Source organism: Microcaecilia unicolor, chromosome 13 (assembly GCF_901765095.1).
Source record: "Microcaecilia unicolor chromosome 13, aMicUni1.1, whole genome shotgun sequence".
In the NCBI taxonomy this organism is placed as follows: Eukaryota; Metazoa; Chordata; class Amphibia; order Gymnophiona; family Siphonopidae; genus Microcaecilia; species Microcaecilia unicolor.
Genome location: NC_044043.1, coordinates 4,587,139 through 4,613,361, shown reverse-complemented (window position 1 = coordinate 4,613,361; position 26,223 = coordinate 4,587,139). Strand labels below are relative to the sequence as shown.

General features: G+C 44.4%; 1 protein-coding gene across 1 annotated transcript in view; it reads right to left on the bottom strand.

The window, feature by feature from the left end:
• The window catches only part of CCDC92B (coiled-coil domain containing 92B), a 46,159-nt gene that overhangs the window by 4,120 nt on the left and 15,816 nt on the right, over positions 1-26,223 (bottom strand). The window contains exon 2 of the mRNA XM_030186255.1: positions 17,185-17,232. Within this exon, the coding sequence (XP_030042115.1) occupies positions 17,185-17,232 (48 nt within the window). The remainder of the gene's footprint in view (positions 1-17,184; positions 17,233-26,223) is intronic.

Here is a 26,223-nt window from a genome sequence, read left to right as displayed (position 1 = left end):
ATGTCAAAAATTAAGTTGCATGCCCTACTGACCTTATTCTATAAACTGAGTGCCCAACTTTGCAAGCTAATGGTAGACTTGAAGAAGCGTATTTTCAAAGCACTTAGACTTACAAAGTTCCATAGGCTACAATGGGACTTTGTAAGTCTAAGGGCTTTGAAAATAAGCCCCTTGGACACTCAATTTTATAGAATTAGGGAGAAAGAGGTTAGGGCTCTTCGGCTTGGAAATACGATAAAGATCTATAAAATCCCATCAAACCTGAAAGTTCAATAGAGTTAATCGCTGATATTCGGCTATGAGTACTAGGCATGTTGCTGCTCTTAGACTAAAAATGTATTTCCATGTTTTTTTATAATTTATTCCTTGTATCTTGCCACAACTTTTATAGTGGTCTAAAAGATTTTGAACTATTTCCTTTGTTAAATAATTTAATGGTCATTTTGGTTTCCTTCTTCCTGACATTTAAGTTGTATGACTGAATGTAATATAAACTCAATAAAGAAAACAAATTAAAAAAAAAAGATCTATAAAATCCTGAATAGAGTGGAACGTGTAAATGCAAATTGATTGTTTTCTCTTTCAAAAAGTATAAAGATTAGGGGTCATTCCATGAAGTTACCTAAAAGCACATTTAAAACAAACAGGAGAAAATTTTTTTTCACTCAATAGACAGTTAAACTTGGGAACTCATTACCAGAGCTAGTGGTAAAAGCAGTTACCGGTAATGTGGTTGGGTTTAAAAAAAGGTTTGGATAAATTCCTGGAGGAAAAGACCACAAACCATTCTTAATGTTTTATTCACTTATTGTTTGTTTGTAAGCCACATTGAACTTGAGTCTATTTTGGGCTAATGTGGGGTATAAATGTCACGAATGAATGAATGAATGAATAATGTAGACCTGGTGAAGCCACTTACTTATCTCTCAGGTTAAGTAGCATAAAATCTTGCTACTTTTTGGAGCTCAGTGTAATATAGTAAATGACGGCAGATAAAGACCTGAACGGTCCATCCAGTCTGCCCAACAAGATAAACTCATTTTACATGCTAGGTAATACTTTATACCCTGTTTCCCCGAAAGTAAGACATCCCCCGAAAATAAGACCTAGTAGAGGTTTTCCTGAATTGGTAGATATAAGGCCTCCCCCGAAAGTAAGACCTAGCAAATTTTTGTTTGAAAGCAGGGCCGCCGAAAGCCGGACAAGGCCGCCCCCGGGCCGCCCCCCACCCACCCTCCGTTGCTCCCGGAACTAACCTTAAACGCCTCCTTTCACCTTTGCAGCAAGCAGCAGCAGGGCAGACCTCTCCTTCCTTCCATGCCCCGCCCTCGCGGACATTACATCAGGCGAGGGCGGGACACGGAAGGAAGGAGTGGCCTGCCGTGCAGCTGCTTGCTGCAAAGGTGAAAGGAAGCGTTTAAGGTTAGTTCCGAGAGCGACGGAGGGCGAGCGGGCCAACCCCGATGTTTTCCCGAAAAAGAAGACAGCCCCTGAAAATAAGACCTAGTGCATTTTTGGGGGCAAAAATTAATATAAGACAGTGTCTTATTTTCGGGGAAACATGGTATGTATATCCGAATTTGATTTGTCCCTGCCTTTCTCAGGGCACAGACCGTAGAAGTCAGCCCTGCACCGTTTTTATTCTCTAAAGACCGGCGTCGCCACCCAATGTCTGCTAAGATTCCATAGATCCATTCCTTCTAAACATGATTCCTTTGTGTTTATCCCATGCATGTTTGAATTCCATTACCATTTTCATCTCCACCACCTCCCATGGGAGGGCATTCCACGTATCCACCACCCTCTCCTTGAAAAGATACTTCCTGACATTACTCCTGAGTCTGCCCCCCTGCAACTCTGTACTTATAACCTGGACTGGCCACTGTTGAAAACAGGACATTGGGTTACATGGACCCTTGGTCTGACCTGGTACAGCAACTTTTATGTTTGTATGTTATGTTATGTTCTACATTCAGGTATATATTTAAACATCACAACTGGTATTTAAGAGAAACATTGGTCACAGAGTTTAAATACTGGGAGGCTTTTTTTCCCCCATTGTCTATACACCTGGAAGAATCAGCTCTAGTTTTAAATTCCAGAGCAGATCCCTTTTGCATCCTTCCCTCAGCCCTCAATAAATAAAGATTCTTGATAGATATTATGTTTCTTACCAAAGAAAATTTACCTGAATTGGTTAGTATTTTTGTTGGTTGTGATTTGTTTCATTTCTTTTATGTTATTTTTGATTATTTTGACTTTTTTTTTTGTTGCATTATATTAGCCCATTGCTAGTCATGTTGAGTCTGTGATCATGCTGTAAGGCATTTTATTCTGGTTTTAGTTGATTGATCATTGTTGGATGTTGAGTTTTCACATCATGAGGAATTTCTCTCATAAAGAGTATTACCTGCATTTTGCATCCACAACTGAATCATGAATGCCATCTGTTCATACTGGCTGCTTTCCCAGTAATCTTATCCTGGCTTTGATTTCTTTTCTTTCAGTTGAGTCAAGCAGAAGCATAATACATTTAGGTATGTCTCACTAGCTACAGAAAGTTTTGGGAAAATTACAGCCTCTGACCCTTAATCCTTCTTTTGTCATGGCAGAAACAAAGAAGCAATGTTCAAGGTTCATTGTTATTTCATATTTTGCCTAGCCACAATAAATCTAAGCAGCTTACAATATAACAAAAAAACCCCATTATTTAAAAAAATAGGCAAGAAGCTACCGCAGGATGAGAGATACAAAGGCAAATGGGGATATATGAGTTATGTATCTTGGTTATATAATATATTGAAAACAAAAGAAAAGGAGTAGACAAGGCCAAATATGATTCACCTCAACATCGGACCACAACTGATAAGCAGACATGCCGTTTGGCAATGAGTACCAGCTATGTGGCCACGTCAACCACTTTCTCAAATAAGAATGTTTTTAAGATAAGATTTAGGGGCCCTTTTACTAAGCGTTGTAGGCGCCTAAGCGCGTCCAACGAACATCAATTCAGAGTTACTGCCCGGCTACCACATGGCCCAGGCGGTAATTTCATTTTTTACGCGCATCCGCTATGCACACCAGAAACCCGGTGGTAATCCTCATTCTACGAGCAGAGACCATTACCACCCGGTTAACACGTGAGACCTTACCGCTAAGTGAAATGGGTGGCGGTAAGGTCTCAAATCCAAAATGAACGTGCGCCAATTTTGATTTTGCCACACGTCCATTGTTGGCAAAAATGTTAAAAAAAAGGCCTTTTCTACAGGCATGCTGAAAAATGGATCTGCGCGCGCCCAAAACACGCGCCTACATTAGCACAGCCCATTTTCAGTGCACCTTAGTAAAAGATCCCCTTAAATTTGGATGCCGATGACTCTAACCTAAGATTCTTGATAGAGATGTTTCTTACCAGAGAGGTGTTAAAATGTAGATTTTCAAATGAACTAGTATTTTTGACATGTTTTTGTGTGTGTTATATTGGCCCATTGCTATTCATGTTGTGTTCCATAAAGTGGGAACAGTCATCGAGAAAGAAGAACAATGAGCATTACAGTTGAATTCCGAGATGCGATGGAACAGTCAAAAGATTCTGTTGAGAAGAGCAAAGAGTGTGTAGGGAACAAGAGATCCTGAGAGAAAAAGAGTTATAAAGGAATAGTGAACCTGGTGAATGGTAATTAACAGCTTAAAATGATTATGAAAAGATACCAGAAGCCAATGTTTTTCTTCTTTTTTTCTTGCTTCTGTATTGTGCTCTACTAGGGTTACTAGGGTTACCATATTTCTGGATTTCCCCGGACATGTCCTCCTTTTCAGGGGTCTGGACGGTTTATTCCAGCCAGATTGTTTGTCTGGGTTTTTGGACTAGTAGGCTGGCGGGCGAGCCGGCCTTCTTCTCCCCCCCCCCCCCAAATCTACCGTAGCACGCCCTGGTTGTCTAGTGTCCTCTTTGGGGCAGGAAAGAACCCCACTCCAGAGTTTAATTATGCGTTGCGTGAAGAAATATTTTCTCCGATTTGTTTTAAATTTACTACACTGTAGTTTCATCGCATGCCCCCTAGTATTTTTGGAAAGCGTGAACAGAAGCTTCACATCCACCTGTTCCACTCCACTCATTATTTTATATACCTCTATCATGTCTCCCCTCAGCCGTCTCTTCTCCAAGCTGTATAGCCCTAGCCTCCTTAGTCTTTCTTCATAGGGAAGTCGTCCCATCCCCGCTATCATTTTAGTCGCCCTTCGCTGCACCTTTTCCAATTCTACTATATCTTTCTTGAGATGCGGCGACCAGAATTGAACACAATACTCAAGGTGCGGTCACACCATGGAGCGATACAACGGCATTATAACATCCTCACACCTGTTTTCCATACCTTTCCTAATAATACCCAACATTCTATTCGCTTTCCTACCCGCAGCAGCACACTGAGCAGAAGGTTTTAGTGTATTATCGACGACGACACCCAGATCCCTTTCTTGGTCCGTAACTCCTAACGTGGAACCTTGCATGACGTAGCTATAATTCTGGTTCTTTTTTTCCCCACATGCATCACCTTGCACTTGCTCACATTAAACGTCATCTGCTGGCGTAGACCTAAATATCTTATGCATGTTACATCTTTATATCTGCCACCAAGAAATATGACATTCCGACAACTACAAGAAATTGTTGTATTGTAATGACACAAAACAGGACTATTATTGGCAGAGGAACCGAGGCCTGGAATTCCTTACCGAAGGAGCTGAGATCTGTTAACTGTTGTTGAACTTTCAAACATTATTTAAAAACTTTGCTTTTCCATAAATATATTTGTTAGGGGTTATAATAATGAGCAATATTATATTGTAACAAATTATGGATCAATAGTAATTGTGCCTGTTATTGTTACCTGCCTTAAGCTGCTTAGATATCTTATTGATGGGCAATATATCAAAATAAAAGTGAACTGTGATGTAAGTTCAAAACCAGGACAGGACTTCTGGAACTGGGTAACTTGACAGTTCTACAGCAAGGCTTTAGCACAGCAGCTGCTCTTGGCTGCACCAAATTAACCTGTTTGCATTTGAGAAGCCTCAGTCTGCATCACTCCTTTGCCTTTTCCCTAAAGCAGTGGCTCTCAAGCAGTGTGTGCCCCAAAATTGCGCATAAACAGCAAACCTGTGCTTTCCTTAACACCATCTGTGCCTGCAAGCTAAGAGTGACTAGAGATCCAGGTACTTAAAATCTCCAAAAGTGGCCCCTATTTCTACTTCCCCACTAGCTTCAAGGGGCACCCCGTCATAACAGCCCTGACAAAATAACCCCGACAAAACAGCCTGTAACAAAACAGCCCTGACAAAATAACCCCTAACAAAACAGCCCTGACAAAATAACCTCCCCCCCCCACAAAAAAATCCTTGACAAAACAGGGATCTCTCAAAATGTTTTAAAAAATTACTTAAATTGTATCAACTAAGCCACATCTGGTATCAATGCAAAACATATGAGAATGTAAAATAGCGACTTCTCTTCATAAAATCAATGAAAGAAACTGACAGAAACACGCTAAAAGAAAAAATATACATGTTAAATTTAAAAAGAAATAAAAAATAATAATAAATAGGCCATCAGAAAAAAAAAGTTGCAAGGTCGTTGCCAAGTTGTGCAAACACTTGTCGCGTGCTCGAGGACCTTGGCATACTGTCAGGCTTCCTCCCCGGGAGCACTGGGTTAGTGAGTCCGTGGGCCACTACCGTGGAGCGGCAGTGGCAGGCAAGATCACCTCCAAGGTAGAGATAAGACAAAACTGGACCGGAACCCCGGACTGGAGTTCTACACAGGAATACTCGGAACTGGAACGCACCGGACGGGTGCGCACTGGAGTGGAGCCCACTGGACTGGAACACACTGGAGGGCCCCACTGGACTGGAACATACAGGAGTAAAAACCCGCTGGAATGGAACACACTGGAGCGGAACCCACGGGACCGGAACCCGCTGGACTGGAACACACTGGACCTAGGCTTCACCTACGCTTGACCACCTTTCCACGAGGGTTGAGCCCTCAGGTTCGGGCGGCCGGCAGGGCTTACAGAAAAAACCGGAACTGGAACTTGCAAGCAGGAACAGCAGGCATGAGGATCCAGGAGTGCCCCCTGGCACTTCGGTGAAGGCAAGGCAGCCAGGCAGGGAATGTCCGGGTTCTGGCAGTCGGCAGATTAGACACAAGGACTAGTAGACTGTACCCAAGCTAATAGGAAAGCTATGCCCAGGCAAACCAGTCACACACAAGAAACATACACCGAGAACTAGCAAAGCTATACACAGGCTAACAAGCCACACGGTGCCTAAGCTGGCTAGTCTAACACTAGGAACAAACACAGAGAACTAGCAAAGCTATACACTGGCTAACAAGCCACACGGTGCCTAAGCTGGCTAGTCTAACACTAGGAACAAACACAGAGAACTAGCAAAGCTATACACAGGCTAACAAGCCACACGGTGCCTAAGCTATCTAGTCAAACATAGAAACTCACACAGAGCAAACACTGAAACAGTGTACAGAGCACTCTATACACCAGGGCCCTAGATGAAATGCAAAGGCCAGGGCTGTAGTCTCTAAGTGATTAATAAAGCCCTTCCACACCAGAGGCACAGCTGCAGCAATCACCTTGCATCCAAACAGAGGCTTGACACACAGAGCAGTCAGCCCAGCGGGAGCCATCTTGGATGCTGGCATAGAGGAGTCGGCGGCAGCCATCTTGGAAAAGGCATAGCCCACACAGGTGAGGTTCAGTAGGGCAATCAGCACACAGAGCCAGAGAGAAACTAAGACAGAGACAGACACAGAGACAAGCAGAAGCCAGCACAGCCACTGACTCCCAGAAACAGGGTAAGTCTGAGGGTGGTCACGGCCACAGACGTAACAACACTGTTGTAAAAAGACAGTCTTAATAAAAATGGAACAATACCCACAACTAGAGAAGGGCAACAAAAATGATAAAGGGGATGGGACGACTTCCCTATGAGGAAAGGCTAAAGCAGTTAGGACTCTTCAGCTTCCCTTCGGCTGAGGGGAGATATGGTAGAGGTCTATAAAATACCGAGTGGAGTGGAACAAGTAGATGGGAATCGCTTGTTTACTCTTTCAAAAAATGCTAGCACTAGGGGGCATGCAATGAAGCTATAAAAGTAGTAAATATAAAATGAATTGGAGAAAATATTTCTTCACTCAATGTGCAAGTAAACTCTGGAATTTGCTGCAGAGAATGTGGTAAAAGCAGTTAGCTTAGCGGTGTTTTAAAAAGGTTTGGATAGCTTCCTAAAAGAAAAGTCCATAAGCCATTATTAAAATGGATTTGGGAAAAATCCACTGCTTATTTCTAGGATAAGCAGCAAAAAATGTCTTGTACTGTTTTGGGATCTTGCCAGGTACTTGTAACCTGGATTGACCACTGTTGGAAACAGGACGGTGGGTTTGATGGACCTTCGGTCTGTCCCAATATGGCAATACTTATGTACTTAATATTCATAAAAAATATACATAAAAATATGTATTCTTAAAATATGGCACTCCATCTGAGAAACATGCGATGTAACTCTACATCCTAGCCTGCAAAAGACACTATCAACACATTACCAGCTTAAAAAAATGTATATGCCTGACAAAATGCTCCTACTTTCTTAAAAATGTCAATAGTAAAAACAAAAAAAGGGTGAGTCTCACACAGGTGGAAACTAATGTCATTAAAAAAGCAGAATACAAGCTAAAGTTCTACATCTGAAAAGACCCGACACACTGAACAGATTGTGGTATGATCGAGAGAGATCAGTACAGGTTAAATATCTCAAACAGTAAAATTATGCTTCTTTTTAGAAGAACAAACAAGAGTACAACTGTAAACAGCCAATAATATAGAAAGGCACTCACCATTAACACCGTGATTGCAAATATACACTGGAAGAGGAGCACCGCTGTACTAATCCAAAAAAAATGGTACGTTTGAGCAGCTCATTTAAACGGAACCATGTAAATGCCAATGGCTCAGTAATCTAAACAACCGGTGGCAGTTAGTAATGGATAAGTGAGCATTGCCCGATCGGGCTAGTTTGTCGTGGGGGGAGGGGGGCTATAATGTCGGGCCGTTTTGTCGGTGGGCTAATATGAAGAAGAGCTGCTGTTCTAATCTTTCACTCCTTTGCATGCGGAGCCCAAGGAGAGATGAAAAATCAGAGTGAGGAGTTGTATTCCTATTTGAGAATCTCTCGTATCTGTCCCCTTCTCCTCTACTGCTAATTCAAGACTCCGTTCCTTTTATCTTGCTGCACCTCAAGCCTGGAATAGACTTCCCGAGCCTGTACGTCTAGCCCCGTCTTTGGCCGTTTTCAAGTCCAAACTCAAAGCCCACCTCTTTACCACTGCTTTTGACTCCTAACTCACTTGCCCTGTCCTTTTATCCTCACCTCTTTATTCCCTTATCCTTAATTGTTCTGTTTACCTGTCTTATCTAGATTGTAAGCTCTTTGAGCAGGGACTGTCTTTTGCGTATGGTGTACAGTGCTACGTATGCCTTGTAGTGCTATAGAAATGATAAGTAGTAGTAGTAGAATCCATATATACTGAGCCCTCTACCTGCGTATCTTGATACTAAACTTAGACCCCTGAGGTAGGCGTTGTTTACGCTGAAACACTGCCCGTGTCGTGTCTGATCTTAATAAAGGACTCCTGTTGTCTCAGTCTTGAAGGCCCAGTTGTGCTTTTTTCCTTTGTATGCTTTTTGTGTATACTGTACTACCCTCTCCAGTTGCGTTTTGCTAATATGTCGAGGGGCCATGATGTGGGCAGGCCGTTTTGTCAGAGACTATTTTGTTGGGGGGCATTTTTGTTAGTTTTTTTTTGTTAGGGCTATATTGTCTTGGGGCTAGTTTGACGGGGCTATTTTAACTCGGTACCCCTTCAAGGATAACTGCTATCACCATCCCCTACTGGAAATATTGCCATCCATAGGTTCTGTTTGCTGCATAATTTCTGAGTAGCATATTTGCAGGGTTTTGAGTTACTTCACAGTATCTGGCATTGGCGGGATTTTTGTGTTGCTGTTACTGAGGGGACACTACAGTATGAATATATTTGCGTTGTATGACAAGCTGTAAGGGGAAACATCCTAGATCTACGCTGTGTGTAGACTCTCAAATGGGTCAATTTTCTTGATGTTGAAAGTAAGTTTAGTGTGGATTTGCCAACCATGCAATCCCATATCCAAAAAAGTGTATGCAACACATTCGTCCTAGATTTCTCAATGATAAAGTGAAGATGAAAACTTGATTGAGAAAAAAAAAAAATTTGATACTTCAATTATGACAACAGTTTGTAAAATAAATTCTATTTATGAGTATTTTATATTTCCCTAGCAACCTGCATTATTTGTAACTTTTTCAGCTTTGAATTTTAGTTTTCAGTGTGTCACAGACAAGAACGTTGTCTGTCGGGTGTGACACAACCGAACAAAGGTTGAGAACCACTGCCCAAAAGTGATCTCATCATTTCCCTCAGATCTGTTGTGATGCCATTGGGATTCAAAGCACCTGCTCTCTTTCTCTCTCTCTCTTTTTGTGCCTGCAGACTTTGATGCACAGATGACTGCTCAGATCAAACTGTAGGTATCAAACGCAGCCCAGCCACTCCCACTGACATCATAGCTTCATCCCTTTCATAAAAAGGGAACAAAAGGAGAGGAGTTATCAGCTTCTTTTTTTAACCCTTAAACTACAACTGGAAAATTGATTCTTTAACGTGACAGGCAGGACAATACAAGAGGACTATTTACCAGAGCCACCGAGAGACCCCCCCCCCCCGAGGTCATCGTTGCCGCCACCCCCCTCCATACACCACCGGGCCGGGTCCCCCTGAATTAAAATCATAGCGCCTCACCTCAACCTCGCTCTGTGTGAAAGAAGTACAGCAGTGGCAGTCTGCAGATCGCCTCCCTTCGGGCCTTCCCTCCCTGTGTCCCGCCCTCAAGCATCTAGCTTCCCCTACATAAGCGCACAGCTATGGAATGGACTCCCGAATGCAGTGAAAACAATACATGACCACCTAAACTTCAGGAAATCACTGAAAACCGTCCTCTTCAAAAAAGCTTATCCCACCGATCCAACATAAATCCCCACACCCAGCAACACAAGATAATCATCCTCGACCCCATGACACCTGAAACGCCTCTATCTGCGACCATAACACAACCTTGTATTTGTTATCTACCGTAATGGCATTCGCCATTATGATACTTTGCAAGCCACATTTAGTCTGCAAATAGGTGGGAAAATGTGGGGTATAAATGTAACTAATAATAATAATGGTAAGGGCAAGTTAAAACCAGCACTTACTCTAGCTAGCAGCGGTGTCAGACCTGCCAAGTCTCCCACATTCAGCTGGAGACTCCTGCTTTGGCAGGTCATCTCCCACACTTACTCCAAAGCTGGAAAGTCTCCTGCTGAGACACACTACTGGGCCGGGGATCCACTGCCGCCACCGTTACCACTACTGCTTCTCTTGTTGAGCAGCAGCGGCCACGGCAAAACAACAAGAAAAGCAAGCGAGGGGTCGCAGCAGCCTTCAGGCATGCGCTGTTGGCTCTGCCAGTCCTCTGCCCCCAGAACAGGAAGCTGACGTCAGCGGGGGGCAGAAGGCCGGCATAGCCGACAGCGCCAACAGCGCATGCCTGAAGGCTGCTGCGGCCCCGCGCTTGCTTTTACCGAGGTACTGGGTGGAAAGAGAAGAGGAAGAAGGGGATGGGGGGGGGGGGGGGAAGGTGTGGAAAGGGAGGCAGAGGCAGTTAAGTTCTGGAACTCATTGCCAGAGAGATGTGGTAACAGCAGTTCACATATCTGGGTTTAAAAAAATGGTTTGGACAAATCCACAGTCTGCTATCGAGATACAAATGGGGAAAGCCACTGCTGTCCCTGGAATTGGTACCATGGAATCTTGCTACTCTTTGGGATTCAGCCAGGTACTTGTGATCTGGATTGGCCACTATGGGAAGGAGGATACTAGCTGGACCATTGGTCTTGGACCCACTAAGAAGCCAGAACATGACGGAAAGCAGGAAGCAGAAGCAATAATCCAGCACTGAGCCAGCCCAGAGGCAAGGCAGATAAACCCTTTGTTCTCTGGTTTGGCCACAGCAGGGTTAGTCAAGAAGTGATGCAGCAAATATTCAACCAAGAAAGACACGCAAGGAAAGAGAACAGCTCCTCCAAAAGGAGAGGCAGCTCATGGCCATCATGGCAGAGGTTTAACCCTGTGCCATACCTTCCACCACGGAGATTGTCTGTATCTAGGGACACACTGTGTAACTGACTCAGGGATTTCGCAATGCACTTGAGGCAGAAGAATGGGCACATGAGTGTACTTGTGTGTAAGTCTGTTCATCTGTGCCAACTTAGGCATGCAGGCACTGATTCCACTTACACAAGATCCAGGCACCGGATCAGATGAGGATATCCATAAAGAACACCATTCCAAACCGGTTTTTCTTTTCCTATTGAAAGTCGTCACTGCAGACGGCAGTGTAGGAGCTCATCTCTGGACAGGAGTGGACTGAGGGTGGTCAGGGCCCCCCACCCGGCCACTGCCTGACATTCCCTGCCGCCAAAGCTGATGCCCCCGCTGCCCTGGTCCTACCTGAGGGGTCCTGGTAGTCTGGCAGCCTCTGCGAAAGGGCATGTTCTTTCCTGCCCACTGCGCTGCTGCTAGTCCCCCCGCCGTGCTTTCAAAATGGCGGCTGAGAATTCCCGCGGTAGTCTTGCGGGTCTTGACAGTCTCATGAGACTTCCAGAGGGAGTCTCAGCCGCCATTTTTAAAATACATTGGTGCCAGGCAGGGGGGGGGGGGGGAATAGCGGCAGCCCAGCGGGCCGGCCAGGAAAGAACATGTCCCTCCCCCGCCCCCGCTGAAGCCACTAGATCAGCAGCAGCACGCTGGGCATCCGGGCAGAGCCTCTGGGGCCCCCTAGAGCCTCTGAGCCCTCAGGCACTGCCCAGTTACCCAAATTGTCAGTCCGCTCCTGTTTCCAGATCTATCTTGCTAATTTACAGCTTATTGCTCCTCTTATGTCTTAGGTTTGGTGCGCAAGAGCATGCAATATTGTACCTGTGCCTCCGGTGATGTGATGCCTACAAAGAAATGCCAAATGGATATTAAAACATATTCCAATGCCAGGCTCAACATCAGCCACTCAGCAGAAAGCCAAAATGGCGGCTGCAGATGCAGAGAGATTGAAGCCCATGGAACCACATGACATGTAGCTATTAGTGTTGCGGGGGGAAATGCAGAGTTGGTTCCTGGAACTAAAATTGGATTTAGCAGTGAGAAGTCAAATTCAAGAGGCCATGGAGGACTTAAAAAAAGATGTAGGGATGAGAAAGCTGAGGCACATCTTGCAACACATGGAGAAGATACCAACCAGCTATGTTCAAGAGCAGGGGGGACAACTGGAACGGCAGGGGGATGAGTTATTCCTGAAGCTAGAGGACCTTGAGAATAGGTCCTGGTGCCATAATCTCAGATTTTGGGATGTCCATGAAACGGTGGTTGAAGCCCGATGTCTACAGGTAGTTCAGCAAATCTGGTACCACTGTATTGCTGGATGAGGAGACACAGCTCGAGCAGGCAGCAGTGCTGTTGGATTGAGGTCATAGGGTGGCGGGGCTCCATGTGGGCAATTATCCCCGGGATATAATTGCCTGCTTCCATAAATGTAATGAGAAGGAGAGGCTTGAGAGTTGTGTGCCACATGGTTGGCAAAGTGAGCTGAGCAGAGTATGAGGTAGAACTTCACGTGGATATTGTGCCTGCCACCCTACGATGGTACCATGAATATCAGACATTTCGCACTGAATCGCAAAACTTAGCGGTAGATCAGTGGCGGAGGTTAAGAGCCATCTAGTTGCAGCTGGACATATGCCTCAGGTAGAGGAGTATGGAAATGTGATGCCGTCACAACCCAGAAGGGCCCTGTGTGACCCTAGTTGGTAGAGAGTGACCAAGAATACTGCAAAGTAGTGCACCATGATGGGAGAGAACAGATGAAGATTAATTGTGTGGATGTACCTTTGGAAGACTATTAAAAGGCTACACAATTTTGAATTCTGCTTAATCATTTTTATGGGGTTACTGAGCGACAGGAACCGCACCGTTGGATGGATCCATGCACGCTTCCTGCCTGCTACTTCCTTCCTAAGAGGTCTGCTGTATTATCAGAAGACATGCTTAGATACTGGGGAAAGAGGGGAAAGGGGGGAGATGAGGTTGGAGGAGGATGTGGAAGGTTGGGGGTGGGGGAGGTGAGCTTTGATGTGACTGGAAGGTTGAAGTTCCAATTGTTTCCTGACCACATGTGGAAGGGAATGAGGAGAATACTGAGGCATGGAATGACTCAGTATCCACAGGGTAGGGTGATAGCAACTTTGTTTAACAAATGGCTAGTTTGGTTCTTGTTTCCTATAATGTAACAGGCTATCAATATCCCACCGCATAATTTACAAAGACAGAACTCCTAGTACTTAAGATCCACCACAGTGGTGAGCGCCCATACCTTTAATGACTGTTAATCCCTTATTCGACCTCTAGACCTTTAAGATCCTCAACTCAAAACCAGTTGACCGTGCCTTCATTTCGAGAAATCTTCCACAAACACACTAGGAATGCAATCTTCTCTGTCCAAGGTCCCTTTCATTGAAACTAACTGCCGCAATCTTTTCACCACCAGACATCATTAGATGTCTGCCACCTGAGTGCTATGCTGGTTTTGAGATGAACCTGAACAATTTTTACCCCCCCCTCACCTTATGTACTATCCCGTGTTATCCAAAATCCCTTCAGCCCCTTCCAAGAAGAGGAGACAATTCAATTACTAGGAAATGGCAGCAAAGCTCTGACACACTCTTAGGTAGAGGAAGCTGGGCAGAGTAAATGGGCCAAATGGTGGGTTTTGCCAGCATCTACTATGTTGCCATGGTGTGTTGCCACATTCTAGCTACAAATGCACCGTCCTGGTGGTTCTGAAAGAAATTTGAATTTTAAGTTCACAGATAAGTTCACAAGGCACACAGCTAGGAACTACCAAGTTAATCAGTTTGAAAAGGAAGATTTTAGACCACTTCCTGGATTTCAGTCAGCCCTATCCTGATGCATACCTAAAGCACTGATTTCAGTGTATAGAATCAAGGACTACAGATACCATACTGCTTTGGGAACGTAGGTTCAAATCCAGGACCGCCCAAGAAGTTTCCTTCCATATGATTTGGTACCTCGGCAGATCTGCAAGCTTATGCAGGCAGGGGAGGAGGGCAAAACCTGTTCTTAAAAAGTTGGTAAGTCTGGGGCCGATATTCAAAACAATTTAACCGAGCAGGAGAGGCTTCTGCCTAGTTAAAATCTTACTGGCCATCTGAACCTGTAATATACAGAGGTACCTAACCAGATAAAGGCACTAAGAGCCAGATGCACTAAACTTAACGAGCCCTTAATGAGCCATTAACGAGCAAGTAGTAAACCCTGACATGCACTAAACGCCATTTCCCTATCACGGTAGCAGATAACGAAAACAGAATGCAAATCATTATAATGAGCTTTAGTACCATTGCAAGGCTATTAAAATGATATGCACTAATGTTTACCGATTCCTCTTACGGTGGAAACCCTAGGGTGAGGTCCATAGGCACATTGTTTTTTTTAATTTTTTTTTATTTTTGACGTCCTTGGCATGCGCAGAGCAGCCAGCATAATGCTTGACTGCTCTGCGCATGCTCTACCGGCCGATTCTCCGACTGTTTTATGAGGGATTAGAGAATGCTAGTGAGCTGCAACGAGCAGCTCATTTGTACTCCCTTTTTTTGATGCATTGCCGTTCCCTACCGATTCGCTATGGAATTCGGTAGGGAATGGCTCTAACGACGACTTTAGTGCATCTGGCTGTAAATATTAGTGCTGATTGTTGCAGCCCAATCTGGTGAGTGCCAGGGCATTTTAGGGGCAGAGTTAGGGTGAACTCAGGAGCTATCTGGGCACTGCAGATGTTCAGTGATATAACAGGGCATAGTTAGGCACTGCCACTGAATACGGGTCGGCCATACCTCAATAACTTCCGGGCAATGCCAAGCACCCAGATATTCAATGCCAGAACCTGGTTAGGTTCTAACATAGAATATCAGGACCTAATTCTGCCCACAGCAGTCAGTGTTGTCATAAATGCTGGCTGCCACAGGCACTGTTCCCTCCAAGCTGACTAGGAGTTCTCCAGCTGTATTGCTGTCAGTGGAGGACAGCAGTGGTGTTCCTTGGTCGGCTGTCACCCGGGGCGGATCGCCGCTGTGCACTTCCTTGGATGCAGCGTCGTCATCCCCCGGGTGCAGCGCCCCACCCTGGCACATTACCTCCAAATACACCCCCCCTGGGGTGCATTGCTCTTACCTCCTGGGGTGCTGGAAGCAGTCACGCGGCTGTCGGCTCCACCGGTTCCCTGCTCCCTCTGCCCCAGAACAGGAAGTAAAATCAGAGGGACCAGGGAACTGGGGGAGCCAACAGCCACGCAGCTGCTCCCTGCACCCCTCCTGCAGCATGCACCCAGGGCGGACAGCCCCCACCGTCCCGCCCTCGGTACGCCACTGGGGGACGGTGCTTCAATATTGTGTTTTTGATCTCTGGGATCAGGCAGGTTCCCTGGAGTCCTATAAAGCTTGCCTGTCTCCTGCTATTAAACAAGGGATAGTGAAACTGTATCACACACTGTCAGGACTGTAGGTGGAGGACTCCTGCTCAGCTTGGTAGGAACAGTGGCCATCGGTTGGATATCAGGGGCCTGTGTCCTAGATGACTTGAAGCCACTCATAACTCTATGCCTGCCACTGCCTACTTTATAATTCTTAGTCTACTTGTCTTTTATTAAATAAATTAAAATGTTTAATTGCCACGGTACATAGAGTTAGATCCCAACTTAGATACTCATAACTTACGTGGAGGGGCATTTTTGAAAGAAACGTCCAAGTTGCGATTTGGACATCCTTGCAAAATGGCAAAATCCAGGGGTGGGGAAACCCGTATTTTCGAAAAAAGATGGACGTCCATCTTTCGTTTCGAAATACCATCAGAGACATCCAAATCCTTAAATTTGGACGTCCCTAGACATGGACATTTCTGACTTTTGGCCATGTTAAAAATGTCCAAATGCAAGCCATTTGGTCGTGGGAGGAGCCAGCATTTGTAGTGCACTGGTCCCCCTGACATGCCAGGACACCAACCGGGCACCCTAGGGGGCACTGCAGTGGACTTCATAAAATGCTCCCAGGAACACAGCTCCCTTACCTTGTGTGCTGAGCCCCCCAACCCCCCCCCCCCAAAACCCACTACCCACAACTGTACACCACTTACGGGAGAAGGGGGGCACCTAGATGTGGGTACAGTGGGTTTGTGGTGGGTTTTGGAGAGCTCGCTGTTTCCTCTACAAATGTAACAGGTAGGGGGGCTATGGGCCTGGATCCGCCTATCTGAAGTGTACTGCAGTACCCACTAAAACTGCTCCTGGGACATGCATGCGCTGTCACGGACCTGAGTATGACATCTGAGGCTGGCATGACATATTTTGAAAGATGTTTTTGATGGTGGGAGGGGGTTAGTGACCACTGGGGGAGTAACGGGAGGTAATCCCCGATTCTCTCCGGTGGTCATCTGGTCATTTCGGGCACCTTTTTGTGCCTTATTTATATAAAAAAAACATGCCCGGGTGAAAACGTCCAAGTGTTCGTCAGGAACATCCTTGTTTTTTTCGATTATGGGTCAAAGACGTCCAAGTGTTAGGCACGCCCAAGTCCTGCCTTCATTACGCCTCCGCCATGCCCCCTTGAACTTTGGATGTCCTTAAGACGGACTGCAAATGGAGACATCCAAAATCGGGTTTCGATTATACTTGGACGTCTCTGGGAGAAAGACGTCCATCTTCCGATTTATGTCAAAAGATGGACGTCCTTCTCTTTTGAAAATGAGCCTGCTAGTTGTCAAATGGCTTTAACAGCAGAAATCTAATTATAACAGAAGTCTAGTTTTTCCGTACTTCCTTTCAATGGTAGAGACCGGGATCTCAAACCAGAGCCTGCTGCATCTAGTACCTTAACCTGGTATCTTCTCTCATAAAGCCTTGTTCTTACCTTGTTGAAGCTGTCTCAGTTGCTTTGCTTTAAGCTGGCAGGTCAGTTCTAAAAGAGGAATAATATAAAAAAAAAAAAAAAGAATCATTATTGGAAAAATCTTTTGGAAGGATTATTTTGCTATGGTTCTCGCCTTTCACTTAATCAGAATGAGGCATGTGCTGTCCAAGCAGCTGCAGAAAAACCACAAAACCAAGGGCAGAGTATCCTTACTGTAACTGCCCATCGATCGGTTTGCACACTGCAGATCAGATTTTCCTTTCCTTGCTTTCACTTGGGTTTTCTATTCTCTGTCTGCTTGACTGTCTTTTTCAGCATTTTCTAAAAACTGAAACTATGGTTCAGTAGGTTTCTCCTGCTCTTTTGATCCTCTGTGATGCCGTGAGATTTCATTTTACATAATATAAAAAGAAAAGAAAAGAATAGGGATGGAGAACAGACCTCCAGTACAATGTTCTGATTTGTAAAATTTATTGTAGAAACACCAAAGTATATCACATTGGAATTCTCCTTTACAAAATTTAAGGCTTACCTTAAAACATCATATTTTGAATTAGCCTTTGGGCCACTCAAGGTATGATTCTAATTAATACTACTGAGCCTGAAAGACTGGGGGACAGTCAGCCCATCCTTGTCCCCCCCCCCCTTCTGTTTACTACTAAGGTGCACTGAAAAATGGCTTGCGGCAGTGTAGGCGCAGGTTATGGGCACGTGCCGATCCATTTTTCAGCACGCCTGTAAAAAAGGCCTTTTTAAAATTTTTGCTGAAAATGGACGTGCAGCAAAATCAAAATTGCCACGAGTCCGTTTTGGGTCTGCGACCTTACCGCCAGCCGTTGACCTAGCGGTAAAGTCTCACGCGATAACAGGGCAATAATGACCTACGCGCGCCAAATGCCACCAGAAAATAAAAATTATATTTTGGCTGCGCGTATCAGATGAGCGCCAAAAATGAAATTACCGCAAGAGCCACGTGGTAGCTGGGCGGTAATTCCAATTTGGCGTGCCTTGGGCGCGCATAGAGCCTTATGCAGCTTAGTAAAAGGACCCCTGGGTCTTTCCTTCCCATTTCTTCATGCTATGAATGTGTTTGCTTTCCTTTCAAGAACTGTGTTTTATTTTTGCTTTTTTTTATTGTTAACTGCTTTTATCAGACTCTGATATAGTGGTATATCAAATACTTGAATAAACAATAAGTCCCAACACAGGACCATGTTTCAGCTGTAACCTGCCTGCCTCAGGGGTCACAATCACTGTCTACGATGGTGAAAGACCTCTGCAATGATAACTGTGCTCAACAGTCAGTCAGAGAGAAAGTAATCTCCTAGTCAATACTTAAGTACATAAGTATTGCCACACTCGGACAGACCGAAGGTCCATCAAACCCAGCATCCTGTTTCCAACAGTGGCCAATCCAGGTCACAAATACCTGGCAAGATGCCAAAAAAGCTCAATGCATTTTATGCTGCTTATCCCAGAAATAAGCAGTCGATTTTCCCCAAGTCAATTTGATAATGGTCTATGGACTTTTCCTTTAGGAAAGCAGCAAAAGTAGAGGCTGACAAATGTGCAAACCAATAGGGAGATAATATCAAAAAAGTTTATTCAGAATATTCATATCAAGGACCCGACACGGTCCGTGTTTCGGCGCCAAAGCGCCTGCCTCAGGGGTCACAAACAGCTTTCTCTGAGAAGAAGCTGATTGGTTTGAATAAATCCTTTATGTATACACGTGGTTATAAAAACAAGTTAATCCACAGAGAGAACAAAGAAACAGCCAACCGATCAGCAAGCAACACTTTGGCGCCAAAACACGGACCGTGTCGGGTCCTTGATATGAATATTCTGAATAAACGTTTTTGATATTATCTCCCTATTGGTTTGCACATTTGTCAGCCTCTACTTTTGCTGCTTTGCTTTGATTCTCCATGGAGGCTCCTCCTGTTTTCTTGGATTTGCTTTTCCTTTAGGAAGCCAACCAGACCTTTTTTAAACCCCACTACATTCTCTGGTAACGAATTCCAGAGTTTAATTACATGTTGAGTGAAGAAAGGTTTTCTCTGATTTATATTAAATTTACTACTTTGTAGCTTCATCGAATGCCCCCCCTTAGTCCTAGTATTTTTGGAAAGAGTAAACAAACGATTTACATCTACCCGTTCCACTCCACTCATTATTTTATAGACCTCTATCATATCTCCCCTCAGCTGATACTTGCTCCAAGAAGTGTGGGAGATTTCATTTGCAATGAAATGCAGTATTTCTCCTAGTTTTAGAACCTAACCCGGTCCCATCCATTACAGCAGGCGTGTCCAAATTTGGCCCTCACCAGGTTGGGTTTTCAGGATGTCCCCAATGAATATGCATGAGATCTATTCGCATACAATGGAGGCAGTGAACAAACATGTGGACAAAGGGGAGTCGGTTGATATTGTGTATCTGGATTTTCAAAAGGCGTTTGACAAGGTACCTCATGAAAGGCTACAGAGGAAATTGGAGGGTCATGGGATAGGAGGAAATGTCCTATTGTGGATTAAAAACTGGTTGAAGGATAGGAAACAGAGAGTGGGGTTAAATGGGCAGTATTCACAATGGAGAAGGGTAGTTAGTGGGGTTCCTCAGGGGTCCGTGCTAGGACCGCTGCTTTTTAATATATTTATAAATGATTTAGAGATGGGAGTAACTAGCGAGGTAATTAAATTTGCTGATGACACAAAGTTATTCAAAGTCGTTAAATCGCGACAGGATTGTGAAAAATTACAAGAGGACCTTACGAGACTGGGAGACTGGGCGGCTAAATGGCAGATGATGTTTAATGTGAGCAAGTGCAAGGTGATGCATGTGGGAAAAAAGAACCCGATTTATAGCTACGTCATGCAAGGTTCCACGTTAGGAGTTACGGACCAAGAAAGGGATCTGGGTGTCGTCGTCGATAACACACTGAAACCTTCTGCTCAGTGTGCTGCTGCGGCTAAGAAAGCAAATAGAATGTTGGGTATTATTAGGAAAGGTATGGAAAACAGGTGTGAGGATGTTATAATGCCGTTGTATCGCTCCATGGTGCGACCGCACCTAGAGTATTGTGTTCAATTCTGGTCGCCGCATCTCAAGAAAGATATAGTAGAATTGGAAAAGGTGCAGCGAAGGGCGACTAAAATGATAGCGGGGATGGGACGACTTCCCTATGAAGAAAGACTAAGGAGGCTAGGGCTATACAGCTTGGAGAAGAGACGGCTGAGGGGAGACATGATAGAGGTATATAAAATAATGAGTGGAGTGGAACAGGTGGATGTGAAGCTTCTGTTCACGCTTTCCAAAAATACTAGGACTAGAGGGCATGCGATGAAACTACAGTGTAGTAAATTTAAAACAAATCAGAGAAAATTTTTCTTCACCCAACGTGTAATTAAACTCTGGAATTTGTTGCCGGAGAAAGTGGTGAAGGCGGTTAGCTTAGCAGAGTTTAAAAAGGGGTTGGACGGTTTCCTAAAGGACAAGTCCATAAACCGCTACTAAACAGACTTGGAAAAATCCAAAATTCCAGGAATAACATGTATAGAATGTTTATACGTTTGGGAAGCTTGCCAGGTGCCCTTGGCCTGGATTGGCCGCTGTCGTGGACAGGATGCTGGGCTCGATGGACCCTTGGTCTTTTCCCAGTATGGCATTACTTATGTACTTATGTACTTATGTAAATTCTGAAAACCTGACTGGATTGTGGCCCTCGAGGACCAAGGTTGGACAACCCTGCATTACAGAATGCTTCTTGCCTTGAAGCCTTGTATGGAGATGAGGGCCAGACTGTGGACCTGGTATGGAGGTGATTTTATAAATCATTGTCCGTGTATGAAGCATGTTTTACATGCAGAAATGGGATCTTACAAATCACACAGCCAAATCTTTGACAAGGGGAACAATTAAGTTTTGATACTTTTGGAAAGGGGAAAGGGAAATAGGACTTGATATACTGCCTTTCTGAGGTTTTTGCAACTACATTCAAAGCGGTTTACATAGTATATACAGGTACTTATTTGTACCTGGGGCAATGGAGGGTTAAGTGACTTACCCAGAGTCATGAGGAGCTGCAGTGGGAATTGAACCCAGCTCCCCAGGATCAAAGTCCACTGCACTAACCACTGGGCTACTCCTCCAACATTCCATGTAGAAGCTTGCCCTTGCAGATCAGCAATGCGGCTGCGCAGGCTTCTGTTTCTGTGAATCTGACAGAAGCCTGCGCAGCCGCATTGCTGATCTGCAAGGGCAGGCTTCTACATGGAATGTTTCTAGTGGAATAGCAACATTCCATGTAGAATCTCAAATAGGGAAAGGGAAATGGGACTTGATATACTGCCTTTCTGAGGTTTTTGCAACTACATTCAAAGCGGTTTACATAGTATATACAGGTACTTCTTTGTACCTGGGGCAACAAAGGGTTAAGTGACTTGCTGGGTGTTATATTGGACTCTCAGCTAACAATGCAATGCCTGAGAGCGGTCTATGAGTTGACCGACTTCCGCAAACGATTGAAGACCTATCTCTTTGAAAAAACATACTGCAAGGATCAAAACATATAAATCCCATATACACCATAACAATGCCTCAAGACATTACCTCATGTACTCCATTTCCCCGTACTCTCTCCCATTCAATAATCTACCCACAGATAAAAACTGTTATACCCCATCGCTCTCTTGCTATTATTCGATCACCCTAGTAATCCCCCAACGTCATATCCTATAGTTTCTACGCCCCAAAGATGAGTGACCTGACTCTGTCTTCCTTAACTATTCACAATGTAACCCATAATCGTAATGTAACAAACTGTATTTCCATCATTTACAATGTATTGTAAGCCACACTGAGCCCGCAAATAGGTGGGAAAATGTGGGATACACATGCAACTAAATAAATAAATATTTTAAGTTATGTCAGCTTAGGGATATTAGAGCTTTCTAATGCAGAATGCAGCTGCTAAATTGATCTTTGCAGCTAAGAAGTTTGATCAAGCTACACCATAGTTGAGAGATTTGCACTGGTTACCAGTTGCTGCACATGTGGAGTTTAAAGTTGCTTGTATGGTTTTTACAAATTATTTATGGTTTATGTTCAAGTTCTCATATTCAATTTTTATCCATTCCTTACAGATCTACATCTCGATTTTGCTCCACATTAAGTTTAGGCTTTCCCATAGTTAAGCATGTGTTAGCTAAATGAACTTTCACAAAATCTTTTAAGTATCAGTCTAGTAGGTTGTGGAACTTTTTCCCAGCTTCTATATGGACTATGCCTAATTATATGTGTCTTTTTCACAATTGTGGAAGACTTACTTGTTTAACAAGTACCTTGACTGATTTTATAACATGTTTTTGTTTTTTCAATAAGTAGCTTGTTACAAGTCGGTTTCATTTATCTATTTCTGACATTTGTATCCCACTTTATCCCAAACAAGTTTGAGTTCAGTGTAGCTTAAAATAAACAGTATAGGATACATAACAAAGAATAATGCATAAGAAAGTAATTTGTTGTTGTAAGAATCCAATTTTACAATACAGTATGAATGAGAAATTTGTACATGAAGCAAAGAGAAAGTTAATGGTAAACAGAATAATAACCAATTCAGGTAATCATTTAATTCAAGACAAAAAACAGGGAAAACCCTCAAAATTGCAAATAGACAATCTTGATTGTTAAGAAGACCCCTTAATTACAACTAAAGAAAAACTAAGAAATCTTAAGCCTGCTGATAGTGATTACTAGTAAAAAAAGGCCCGTTTCCGAAACCAATGAAACGGGCGCTAGCATGTGGTTTTTTTTGTGTGTGTATGTGTCACAGAGTTATTTTGTGTGTGTGTGAGTGTGTGCAGGTTGTTGACGGCTGCAGAGGAATGCTGGAACATTTATGCGCTGCAGGAATCAGCGCCGTCTTTTTCCGGGTGCTCGGGGAATCCCCGAGGTGGGAGACAGCTTGCCTGAGGCTGGGGATGGTTGGGCACGTCCTTGGCCGCTTCGGCAAAAGGGGGAGAGGAAGGGGGTGGGGAGTTACCTGCAGCCGCCTGAGAAACCATGTATTCTTTGTTTTGTATTATTAGTTTGCATTTCTGTTGAAGAAAGAGTGGATGCCTTTCGAATGATGGAGGTGGTGCGTCGGTGTGCGGTTGTTTTGTTAGTTTGGCAGCCAGTCTCCAGCGATTCCTAGGCAGGGAAGGAGTAGGGAAACACGCTCTGCATGTTTCCCTACTCCTCCCCCTTCCTTGGTCGCTGTTTGCTGCTGGCTGGGTCGCGGGTAATCCTTCCAACTGGGCCGCAGCTTGTCCTGTTCGCCCACGTCCCAGATGGTGACGGGCACGTTGTTTTCCGGCTCCTCTGACTCCATGTCAAGCGATCCCAATTAAAAAATTTCTCCGCCCCCCCCCCCCCGGTCTATTTTTGTACATACTCACAGCAGGAATATTCTTCTCTCATTCCAGCGGTGGTTCTGTGCTCTCCGTGCTGCACAGATAATGAGCCATTCTGCTGGGGAATGCTCCTCCCTTATTGTCACGTAGTTTCCTCTGATTGGTCCGTCTTACGTTGCCTAGTGTTGCCTGGGAACGGTGTTGTGATGGTCCTATGTGTTTCAGAATGTTGAGGGTGTTTTTTCTGATTGGTCAGTCATGCGAGGGCGGGGCAGAGAGACATGGTCAGTGTTGTGGCTTCACCACCATGAATCCATGAACCCTTCAGTGAGTGACTGAGTGACTTCAGAACGTTGTCTTCAGAATGTTGAGGGTGAGTTTTATTATAGTAGATAATAATCATCTAGCCCACCTCTCCTCCCACAATCAAAGAAATAGCAGGAACAGGAAATTTATAATCAAGGAAATTCTTCAGTTGAACAGGGTCATTGAAAATATATTTCACATTAGAATAATTAACAACAAAATAAGCATGGAAAACAGAGCAACCCCCAAACACTTCATAGGCAATAACTCTCTGTCTCATTGCCAAGAAAGACTTCCATCTGTCTTGGGAAACTCTGGAAATATATGGAAAAACAACAAATTTGGACCCCCATAAACTTTCCAGCTAATATTCAGTCGGCGGTGGTCAATGTTTAAAAAAAATAATAACTGTCACCGGCTAGATTAGCCCCCCAATATTCGGTGCCGGATCATATCCAGGCACCAGCACTGAATATCTGAAGCTAACAGAAAGAGCCCTGGCTGTGCCCCAACCGATATTCAGCCGGGGCCCGCATAAGATAGTTATGTGGCCCCCAGCTGAATATCGGCTGGGACCTGCATAACTTTTATTTTTTTTCAGCACCAAGATCCCCCTCCCAACCCCCTCCTTCTTTCCCACCCTTCCCTTGTCATGTAAAAACCCATGCCACACCCCCTAGAATGTCGCCTCTCTCACCCCACCCCACCCCAATGGCCCTCTGGGTGTACCTCTGTTCCTTGCTGGCATAGGAGCCGGCTCTGTGGGTGCTGTGAGTGCTTGAACACCCCCAATATTGAGAAAATTCCATGTATTTGTCCAGGGAGGGGTTATTTCCATTGGGCTTAGCACCCCCAATAATTTTGAAAAGTTAGCTTCTATGCTTGGTGGTCCAATGGGGTATTGGTGGCAGGAGTGAAGCCCCCTTGCTCCTGCCCCCTTGTGGCAGGCTGGAGAAAATGGCTGCCGCAACCTCCCATGGCAACTTTCGGTGCTTGTTTAGTACTGCCAGGTTACCATGAGAGGTCATGGCAGCCATTTTCTCTAGCCTACCATAAGGGTCAGGAGTGAGGGGGCTTTACTCCTGCCCCAACACTCCAGTGGTCCAACAAGAACAGAGGTAGGCTTTGTGGGGGGACCTACATGTACTACCAGGGTGGGGGGGCAACGTTCCAGGGAGTGGGAGTGGGGCTTTTACATGACACAGGCTGGGGACAGGGAGGGTTATGGCATCACTGAAATAAAAAAAAAAGTTATGCAAGTACCAGCCAATATTCAGTGGTCTTTTTACTCAAAGCCACTGCGCGGGACCCAGTAGATAAAATATCTTCCTGTCCTCTGGTATTGATGACCCTTGCTGAGTGCTCTTCAATATTTAATTTATTTATTTAAAATATTTATATTCCACTTAGTCCACACTTCCTAGCGGATTACAATATAACCAATATTTACCATATAATAAAATACACAAAATAAAGCAAAATTAACAAATTACACAAAACAAACTCCACATCGCATCACAAATAACAATCAAGAGCTAGTCCCTATCTTTACTCAATTCATGAAATAAAGTTATGAAATGCCCTCTGAAATAAATAAGCTTTAAGCAGCTTCATCAAAGAAATATATGAATCAATTTTCTTAAGGTCACCAGGCAATGAGTTCCATTGCTTGAGAAGTAGAGGATCTTGGGCCAAGGAGGCTGATTCTTTGAATCTCTATTAGATGGTCAGGTGCATGAATCCATCCCCACCTCTGATCTATCAACCCAGTCAGGAAAGCTTGGCTGGTCTGGAACTTGCACACCAATTATGAGAAATTTGCTTCAGTGGGAGAGCTCAGTAGGCTGGTCTTCGTGAGGAAGAATCCATGCTGCTGAAAGGGACGCCCTCTCCCAGCTCAGCATCAGCAGACACAATTCTTACCATTGGCATGCTGATGACCCCATAGCAGGAGACATTAGCCTACACCATCTTCATCATCTGTGAGGCAGATCTCAAGGAGGAAGTGCCTTAAGAACGATCCTTCCTCTTAACCATCACAGGTACCAGCACACACCACTCACCTTGGCAGCCATACTTAATGAAAAGTGAAGAAAATTTACTTAAATGAAAGTAAAAAAGTTATTTCCTAATATAATACTTGGAGTAAAAGTACCGCAACTGCTGTTCATGTATTTATCTCAACAACTTCCTCCTCTGAAAGAAGCATACTACGAATCCACCCGCACCCGAGCATTCTTCTGGTGAACTCCTTCCCTGCCCCCATTCGTCTGGAGTATTCATACTCTAAATTCTCCTTAAGACTCAACTCTTTGAGAAAGCCTTCTCAATCCACTGA